This window comes from Haplochromis burtoni, unplaced genomic scaffold, assembly GCF_018398535.1.
Source record: "Haplochromis burtoni strain Fernald_Lab_line unplaced genomic scaffold, NCSU_Asbu1 Contig_949, whole genome shotgun sequence".
Classification (NCBI taxonomy): Eukaryota; Metazoa; Chordata; class Actinopteri; order Cichliformes; family Cichlidae; genus Haplochromis; species Haplochromis burtoni.
This window is the reverse complement of record NW_024583310.1, coordinates 31,265-41,242: the sequence shown is the minus strand read 5'-3', so window position 1 is coordinate 41,242 and position 9,978 is coordinate 31,265. Positions and strand designations below refer to the sequence as shown.

Here is a 9,978-nt window from a genome sequence, read left to right as displayed (position 1 = left end):
CACACACACACACACACACACACACACACACACACACACACACACACAGTGTAGCCTCATGTTATCACAGCTGTCATGGTTGTGAAGCTGTGCTGTCTGTTAACCTGCAGCTTGTTGTTTTTCAGCACTGCTGTGACAGTTTCAGTTTTTCTGTTTGCACGTCCTGTTCAATGACGTGAACTCAGACATACAGACGTTATTATTACGACATTATTTGTAATGTTGCTCCCGTGTGATCGATGTGAAATCAAATCACGACGTGCAGACTTTCAGCTGTAATTTGAGGGCTTTCAGTCAACCTGCTGAATAATTTAGTCAGCTGTCTTTATTGATCCCCAAAGGGAAATTGCACAAATTGTGTTTGTGTGAGTTTGTTATCGCAGCAGCAGATTCACACAAAGACACAAAACGGACACATTTTAGAGGCTCAAAAGTCACGGACTGAACTATCATAAAGTCAAATTTAAGATTTTATTTTTAAATTAAGAAAACGATATGAAATGTGATGACCTGCAGGTCTGTAGTGACAGATGAGCGAACCGCGAAGCCGTCTGAGTCGGTGTCCTGTTGCTTTTTCAGTTCTGCGATATCATCTACACATAATATAATCTGGATATGAGATGGCTCTGATTGAAAACCAACACATCACCAGAATAATATGGATCCAACTGTTGAATGTTAAAAATGGCTCAACAATGTGGCACAGATGGTTTTAATCTTATGGCCGATCAGTGGCTGAGTGCCTGGAGCTGTATTGATGGAGCCTCGGTGAGTTAGGGCCTCCCCTCCACCAGTCCTTTGACATTTTATGCTTTTTAATCAGTTTTCTGTATCAGAAAGGTCTGACGGCGGTCCGAGGACGCGTCGTCGTCCCACCGTGGCTGCTCAGTCTGCGCGCCTCTAGATCGTCTGCTGTGCTGCATCACTTCTACGCTCTGAGCCACACACTCCTTTACTCTGGTTTTACAGCGCTGTTGTTGAAAAGCGGCACATCCAAAGGCTTGTGTGTGTTTATGTGTATGTAGGACAGTATGCACAGTGCCGCTGATAGACTATATAGATGGTAATGAGTACAGTATGGAGCCCCAGCAAGGCGGAGACGAGGACGGCCTGGCTAGAGGAGCGTGGGACTGGAGCCTGCTCTGGAAGAGAGTGCCGCTTAGCCAGAGAGAGAAGGCCAAGAGAGCGCACACCACCCAGCCTTACCGGTACACACAACGCACCAGCTTGTTAAACTGACCTGTTCTGTTTGTGTCTCCACCCCCACCCCGCGTGGCACCTTTCCCTGTGTCTGTCTGTGTGTTTTTCCTGGCACTGCTGTCATCCCCTTCATGTACACCCCTCCTCTCCACGTATGCTGCATGCGTGGCCCTCTGTGTCAGAACGGTGTGTACGGTGCCTCTGATCGACTCCGTCCACGGCGAGACGTTCACCTTTGAGCCCCAGGGTGGAGGAGACAGCAACGGTTTTGCTAGAGGCGCCTGGGATTGGAGCATGCTGTGGAAGAGAATCCCTCTGGGAGCCAGGGAGCATAAGCTGAGAAAAACTCAGACTGAGCCTTATAGGTACACACAGTCATTCCTAACTCGTGTGGACGTGTCCCGGTCATTTCTCACAGGGCTCACAGTAGGAGTAGAGCAGCCTCACCTTAACAGAAAATGCTAATCTTAAGGTCATGTCAGCCGTGCTTGTGTAGAGGTAACGTCATGAGTGTGAGTCATTGTTTAGGTTTTGGGGAATCGCTGCACGCATCTATCTTCCACCCACTGGAGGGGAGGAGCTTGTTGTTGACTCTTCTTTGTTCAGTGTAGCACAGCTTCCTCTCAGGTGTCTCTTACCCTGAGTCGGTCTGAAAGGCCTCCTTCTTTCCTTTAAGTGGTCTTGGCGGCTGCATTGCCTAAGGTGGGTTGAGTTCCGAGATGAAGGCCGTGGGACTTTGGGATATTTGTGGGGTCTGTGGGTGAGCTTCTGGTGTGAACTGGGCTCGGACTGGGGCACCATCACTCCTTTCTGTCTTCACATTTTCATTCGTCCTCCTGCTGTCTTTCACTCATGTCTCTGTCAGTGTCACTTGTTCATTATCACGTCAGCAGAGGGACTGACCGCGTAGAGTCACATGATTTGAAAGAGATGGAAGCTTGTTTCGGGCTGAGGACTGTTTCTTTATACCTGCAGGTCTCCAGCCATGGCAGGAGGTCTCTTTGCTATAGAAAGAGACTTTTTCTTTGAGCTGGGACTGTACGACCCTGGACTGCAGATATGGGGAGGGGAGAATTTTGAAATATCTTACAAGGTAGACTTTGAATTGTCCAGTTTATGTTCATCCCTGCACATTGTAAAGGCATCATGGTTACTGTGACTCTGTATGCTGGTCCAGATCTGGCAGTGTGGTGGCCAGCTGCTCTTTGTGCCCTGTTCTCGCGTCGGCCACATCTACAGACTTCAGGGATGGCAAGGCAACCCTCCGCCAGCACATGTTGGATCCTCGCCTACTCTCAAGGTGAAAGCAGACAAACGTGTGAATGGATGGAAACTTGTATAGTGCACATCTTCTGTTTCAAGTTTCCACACAGAGTCCTGCATTTCCAAGTTTCTGTCTACACAAAGGAGGTGTTGCTGCCATCTGGCCCTCCACCTGCATGCATGGAGCCAGGTCCAATAGCAGATGCATGCTTTTGCCCTTCTGCCCACAGTCGCTACACCTATGCAATCACTCTGTCATGAAAGGGATGTTACTTCATCTACATGTGTTGTATTTGTGTTTGCAGAACTATGTTCGTGTTGTGGAGGTTTGGTGGGACGACTATAAGGACTACTTCTACGCCAGCCGCCCTGAAACTCTGACTCTGGCCTACGGAGACATCAGTGACCTTAAACGATTCAGGTGCACAAAAACCACTCTTCTACCTTTTTACTGAGTGAACGCCCACTCAGAACATAGTGTAGCACTGACTGACTTTCCCCAGGATGTATTCCTTCAGCTGTGCAGTGTGATTGTATGATTTGCAGTCGACAAGTCGGTCTTCATTTAGGGGAAAACTGTTTAATGTGGGTACGATCATATAAAGGTTTGTTGTGCTTTTGACACAAATTCACTCCATCGCTGTGGAAACGTTAAACACTGACCTCCAACTGTGCACAGAAAGATGTGGCTACGCATGCACCCTCTATCATGCTGTAGCGTAAATGTTTTAAAGTTGTGTGTTACAGGTGTGCAGTAAATAACATGCAGGACTATGTGACCTGAGGATGAAGCGTTTTTCTGTCTGAATTCATCTTTAGCTGCTAAGCACACAGCTGATCTCATGTTTGCTTGTTGCAGGGAGGAGCATCGATGCAAAAGTTTCAAGTGGTTCATGGAGGAAATAGCATACGACATTCCACAGCACTACCCACTTCCTCCTAAAAATGTAGAGTGGGGGGAGGTAGGCGTGCTCACACACACACTCTTGTTTTGATATCATAGTGAGGACATAATGCTTTCCCTAGCCGCTCACCCTAACCATTAAAGATGAATGCATAACCCTGTCTGTGGCCCTAAACCACATTTTGAGTTTCAAAACTGTCTTCCCACTCGTGTGGACGGGCGTTTAGTCCCCATAAGGCAGGCTTGGCCAACTCCAGGCCGAGGGGGCCGGTGTCCTGCAGGTTTTAGATCTCACCCTCAGTCAACACGCCTGAATCACAGGATTAGTTCATTACCAGGCCTCTGGAGAACTTCAGGACACGTTGAGGACGTCATTTAGCCTTTAAATCAGCTGCGTTGGATTAAGGACACATCTAAAACCTGCAGGACACCGGCCTGAGGCCTGGAGTTTGGACACCACTGCCATAAGGGCTGTTGGTCCCCACAAGCCTGCCAGTATTTGGTCCTCACAAAGATGCATAAACATGTTTCACACACAGCATGCTTCACTGTCCCTGTGATTGCAGATCCGGGGCTTCGACACCAGTTACTGCATCGACAGCATGGGACACACTAACGGAGGGAATGTAGAGCTGGGCCCGTGCCACAGGATGGGTGGAAACCAGGTAATTAAACACTGTCACACGTGACGTGGCTCTTTGTTTTCCTCTGGTGTGACGACATGAGCCAGTGTTACTGTGATCAGTGGGTTAAAGGGACAGCTGGCTGCTTCTGTAGATGAAAGCTTGGGCTCCTTATCGCCCCATGAGTGTGCTCTCCTGCCTCGTGTCACAGAAAGGATGGAGGCAGGCTTTACGTTAGGTGTCCAGATCCTGACTCTGGTTTTTCACCCTGAACTCTGTGTAGCTGTTCCGCATCAATGAAGCCAACCAGCTGATGCAGTATGATCAGTGCCTGACCATAGGAGGCGACAAGTCTGCTATCATCATCACACACTGTGAAACCAACCAGCACATGGAGTGGAAGTACTTCAAGGTGAGACACACAGATCATAAGATGGATGTAGTGTTGGTCTTTAGATGTTTGCTCAGCAGCGTGTGGAGGCTGGAAGCACTGAGATCACACCAACATGTAGGAGGCAGAAAATCTCTGACACAAGCTGAATTTACTGCCTTTTTTTCTCTCCTTTCCCGTCTGTGTCTGCAGGATCTGCATCGATTCACTCATGTGCCAACAGGTAAAGGACTGCACTGGCATTTTAACTCATCTTTTCTCATCATCAAAGGCACTTTTGCCTTTATCACACATGGAGTCAGCTGCTGTTCGCATCATTTACTTCAGCCTCAGAAGTGCTTTTGGTGCCAGACACACACACACACAAGCCCGTTCAGCTATCTTAGTGAGGACCGTCATTGACATAATGGTTTCCCTAGCCCCTTACTCTAACCCTAATCTGGCCCTAACACTATTCTTTAACTAAGCCCCAACCCACATGATAAACCATAACCATTTCAACATTCTGGCCTTAAACCTAATTAATTGGACCAATAATTTGGCCCTAAACCCAATCATTGCATAACAATTAATTACGATTTCCATTTGGCTTTAATCCTAATTGGTACAGTATTACAGTTACAAACTCAATTGATTAATTACATTTAAGAATAATAAAACATAAATTAAATATACAGTTGTGGTTAAACATACTACGTACACGGTTAAAAAATACTGTAGACATGATTAAAAATTAACTACATGATTAAAAATGATTTACGTGGTTAAAAAATGACAATCTTTCTAAAAACATGTTGTTGATAGTGAAGAGTGATCAAAAAATACATTTGGAGAAATTCTACCCAAAAAACTAAGAACCAACAAAGCAAAAAACTACGAACTTTCTAAAACGAAATTCGAACTGAAAAACAGACGTGTACAAGTGTGAGGGTGTAAATAGAAGCACTCTCTGCTCACTCCTCTCCATCGGACAGAGCAGGTTGCTGAGAGCAAGCCTGGTTTCCTCTTTCCACTGTGTGTAACTAGACCTGAAGACCTTCACGGATGGAATCGCCGCCACATAAGATAAGATAAGATAAGATAAGATAAGATAAGATAACCTTTATTAGTCCCACACGTGGGAAATTTGTTTTGTCACAGCAGGAAGTGGACAGTGCAAAAGTTATGACGCAAAAATTAGAATACAATAAGAATAAATACAGTACACAGCTGTACAGAATAGAATAAAATAATATACTATATACAGTAGAATAAAATAGAATAAAAATATACAATAAGATAAAAATAGAATACGAATGCTATATACAACTGAGTAAAAATACAACGATGCCAGAAAAGATTATTGCACTTAGTGTTATTGCACATGTGTGGATGTGTGTGTTTGATCAGTTAAAGTCTTTGTTGTGGAGTCTGACAGCAGTGGGGAGGAAAGACCTGCGAAATCTCTCCGTCCCACACCGTGGGTGCCGCAGTCTCCCACTGAAGGAGCTGCTCAGTGCTGTCACAGTCTGCTGCATGGGGTGGGAGATGTTGTCCAACAGGGATGACAGCTTAGCCGCCATTCTCCTGTCACTCACCACCTCCACTGGGTCCAGAGGGCATCCTAGAACAGAGCTGGCCCTTCGGATCACCCTGTTCAGTCTCTTCCTGTCCCCAGCAGAGATGCTGCCGCCCCAGCAGACCACACCATAAAAGATAGCAGAAGCCACCACAGAGTCATAGAAGGTCTTCAGGAGTGGGCCCTCCACTCCAAACGACCTGAGTCTCCGCAGCAGGTACAGCCTGCTCTGCCCTTTCCTGTAGAGGGCGTCTGAGTTATGAGTCCAGTCCAGTCTGTTGTTCAGATGAACACCAAGGTACCTGTAGCTGTCCACAGCCTCAATGTCCATACCTTGGATGTTCAGTGGTTGCAGTGGAGAATGCTTGTGCCTGCGGAAGTCTACCACCAGCTCCTTGGTTTTACTGGCATTGATCTGGAGGTAGTTCAGCTGGCACCAGTCCACAAAGTCTTGAGTCAGTCCTCTGTACTCCTTGTCGTCCCCATCAGTGATGAGGCCGACTATTGCAGAGTCATCAGAGAACTTCTGCAGGAAGCACTGGGTGGAATTGTGGGAGAAGTTGTTGAGGTCCTTGGGGCGTGAAGTCTTTGGCACTGGTACAACACAGGAGGTTTTCCAGAGCTGTGGGACTCTTCCCAACCTCAGGCTCAGGTTGAAGAGGTGCTCCATCACCCCACACAGTTGGTCCGCGCAGGACCTGACGACCCTCGAGCTGATGCCATCTGGACCCGCTGCCTTCTTGCCATTAATCCTCCTCAGTTCCCTCCTAACCTGGGTGGTTGAGAGAGACAGGCTGGAGCCTTGTGTTGAGTGTGTATTGGATGCTGCAGTTGGGGGTGGGGGGGAGTGAGCAGGGTGAATAGAGGAGGTGTGAAGTGTCTGAGGTGGAGCAGCAGCAGTGGGGGTGGGTGAGTCTGCAGCCGATGTTGCAGACTGTCTCATGGCTGAATCAAATCTGTTGAAGAAATGATTCAGTTCATTTGCCCACCTCACATCCCTCCCAGGCAGAGAGTTCTGCTGTTTGTGGCCTGAGATGGTTCTGAGGCCTCTCCAGACTTCACCAACGTTGTTTTGCTGAAGCTGGTTCTCCATATTTTGCCTGTAGCTGTCCTTCCCATTCCTTATCAGTCCCCTCAACTCTCTCTGCACCCTTTTCAACTCCTCTTTGTCTTTGGATTTGAAGGCCCTCAAATCGGCACACACATTCATTTGTTATAATTTGATTTCTTTTTTCTGTAAAATACTAAAAGGTTATTTTCAAAACCAATTCATTTTCTTTCTTTTATTTCTTTAAAAACTTTTTAAAAAGTTAAAAATTTCTTTTCATTTGGTGAAACAAAAACAACAATTAAAAAACTCATCATGGTTGGATGGACTTCTGACTGGACCCTGGTGCACCATGGCAGACGCCGTGGACAATCCAGGACCCAGACACCCTACCGAGGGATGGCCCGTGCACCGCCCGCCTCCAATAACCTAATTGTAACCCTGACACTAAAACCACAGCCTCAAAAAGGCCTTCAAACTTGTGAGGACCGGTGAGTGTGTCCTCACAAGTGACTGTTGGTTCTCACAAGTATAGTGAATGCAGCTTTCAGTCCTCACAAAGATAGCTAGACAGGAACACACACACCATTCATGGTTTGTGAATGGGTTAAATGCAGAGAGGGATTTTCCCCACGGGGACCAATAAAGTACACTTTCTTCTTCTTCTTTCTTTTCTTGCCCGTGCTCTGGTCTGGTCTACATCCTGCAGTGAGTGTTGGGCAGAATGTAGACTAGACCAGCACAGAAGGTTCTGGTTTGTTTTTCATTACCCTGCAGTGTGACACCCTGCACGCTCACAGCAGTAATAATCGTGTCCACACCAATCATTGTTAAAGGGCAGCCTTCCCACAGTTGTCCCTCAGTGCATGTGGACAGCACTAGTGTGTAGACCAGGGGTGGGGACCTCCAGGCCTCGAGGGCCTGTGTGTGTCAGATCTCACCATGAATCACATGATTAGTTCATTCCTAGACCTCTGGAGAACTTCAGGACATGTCTAAAACCTGCAGGACCTTGAGGCCTGGAGGTCCCCACCCCTGGTGTGTGTTTTGTAGGTGGCCTGTGAGCGTCCGTCAGTAATCCCGCTGCTGTATTCTCCTTATAGGAAAATGTCTGGACCGCTCCGACCTGCTTCACAAAGTGTTCGTATCAGACTGTGACACCAGTAAAACCACTCAGAAATGGGAGATGAATAACATCGTGGCTGTGTGAAGACATCTGGGAGAGATCTGTTTAGAGGAAGAATACCTGACACCTAGGTGTTGGTGTACCTCCAACAAAATGAAGCCCAAATGGTTTAACTGTTGACATCGGCCCAAATGTGAAGGTTGTTCTGACACTCCAGAAGAAGAGTTTGATCCAGAGCTGCTGGATGAACATGAACTGTCCCTGGTGGTTGTTTACACTGTCTCTGTCCTTTCAGGCTCTCAGGTCTTTTCTAATTTTCTCATTGCATTTGTGAAATGAATCCCATCAAGTCTTAAGATTATTAGGTCTGTTTAGTCCTCGGCCAAACTGATGAGCTGACTTACCAAAGAGTTTAGACTTCAGTCACATCATCATCATCATCATCATGGGTGTGGTTTTTAGTCTGCCGCTGGAAAAAGACCAGGATGAAGAAGGTCCTCAGTTTAACGGAGGAAAAGAGCGACAAGCAGCACATTTTGAAGAATATTTGGACGTGGTGACTCGCTGCTGCTGTTTGCTTTGATTTGGTTTTATTGGATCTTCACAAACAAACCCCTCATCTGGCGTAAGTGTGATTTTGATTGCACAGGCTCAGTTTGGCTCATTGGTGATTTTATTTTCATTTATCAAAATGTTGAAAAGGCAAAAAAAAAAAAAGGATTTCCTCCCATTCGCGTCCCTAAGCCGTGGCGGCGTTTCCTTCCTCCGTGCTGAGCTTTCAAACCAGCATGAACTCCTGAACTTTAGCGCTTTGCTCCTCACAGGCTTCATTTACTCTATGACATACACTGGGATACTCTAAAGGATGTGTGGGTCGCCGTCTTACCGACAGTCTGGATGAGAAATATAGAGTTTAGTAGCTGACCAGTACTGTGACTCATTAATAATCGGGGTGGGGTTGGAGGCAGGATTATTAACATGTAAAACATGCACAATTATTGTGGTTAAAGAAGATGTTTTTGATTTGTGTGCAGCAGGGAGGGGCTTTGGTGTTTGGATGTTTTGTACTGTGTAAATAATCATTTCTAAAGATGATCGTGATGGATTTTGTGGAGGGCTTGAATGATCTTGTAAATAGCTAACTTATAGCAGAGATTTCATAATGTGGGCTGAGGAAATAAATGACCTGATTTTTACAACTATAACTGTGTGACTGAAGTGGAACTACTTCATCAACCTGTGCGGGAATCTCGCCTCACAGCAACAAGGTTGCTATGGATACGACCCCTCCCACAGGCCGAAGATGTGCAGAGTTATGGACGCGAGCGGCGGCACAGCCTGCAGTCTAAAGCAGGTCGAGCAGAAAAGGCCAGAGGTGTCAGGACGGAGGGGTGGAGCTGCAGGTGGATGTGTCCGGTGTTACAGGCTGCACAGTGGGCTCCACTTTGTTCTGTGCTCTTCTTTCTGTTTAAAGAATAAGAATTGTTTCTTTTTGTGAAAAAGTTATAAACAGAAAAAGGATTGAGAGAAAAAAACCTAAAATTCCAAACAAAATACACTAACAGACAATTGTAGATGCTCCTGTGTAAGGTCATTAAGATTAAACCGTGATGATAAACTTTAAACTTTGAACAAGTTGGTTGAGTTAGCTGCACAGTTTCTTCCTGATAAAAGGGAGCTTGTCCTTCCCATTGTTGGCTGCTGGGGTTTTCTCCATTTTGCCAGATTTGTCTGGTGACACCACTGAGCGAAACGATCTTTATATGAAGTATTTAAAACCTTGAGACACGCACACAGTATTGTGAGTCAGTCACGGTGTGTTCTGCAGTACACCTCCATGAACATCGTACTGATAACATTCATAT

General features: G+C 46.3%; 1 protein-coding gene across 1 annotated transcript in view; it reads left to right on the top strand.

Moving 5' to 3' along the window:
* Nucleotides 1-9,318, top strand: part of galnt7 (UDP-N-acetyl-alpha-D-galactosamine: polypeptide N-acetylgalactosaminyltransferase 7) — a 28,857-nt gene extending 19,539 nt beyond the window's left edge. Inside the window, exons 8-15 of the mRNA XM_005951188.3 lie at nucleotides 2,176-2,293; nucleotides 2,378-2,500; nucleotides 2,769-2,884; nucleotides 3,323-3,425; nucleotides 3,934-4,032; nucleotides 4,274-4,402; nucleotides 4,574-4,604; nucleotides 8,091-9,318. Of these exons, the coding sequence (XP_005951250.1) occupies nucleotides 2,176-2,293; nucleotides 2,378-2,500; nucleotides 2,769-2,884; nucleotides 3,323-3,425; nucleotides 3,934-4,032; nucleotides 4,274-4,402; nucleotides 4,574-4,604; nucleotides 8,091-8,197 (826 nt within the window). The 3' untranslated portion in view covers nucleotides 8,198-9,318. The remainder of the gene's footprint in view (nucleotides 1-2,175; nucleotides 2,294-2,377; nucleotides 2,501-2,768; nucleotides 2,885-3,322; nucleotides 3,426-3,933; nucleotides 4,033-4,273; nucleotides 4,403-4,573; nucleotides 4,605-8,090) is intronic.
* Nucleotides 9,319-9,978: the final 660 nt, after the last annotated feature.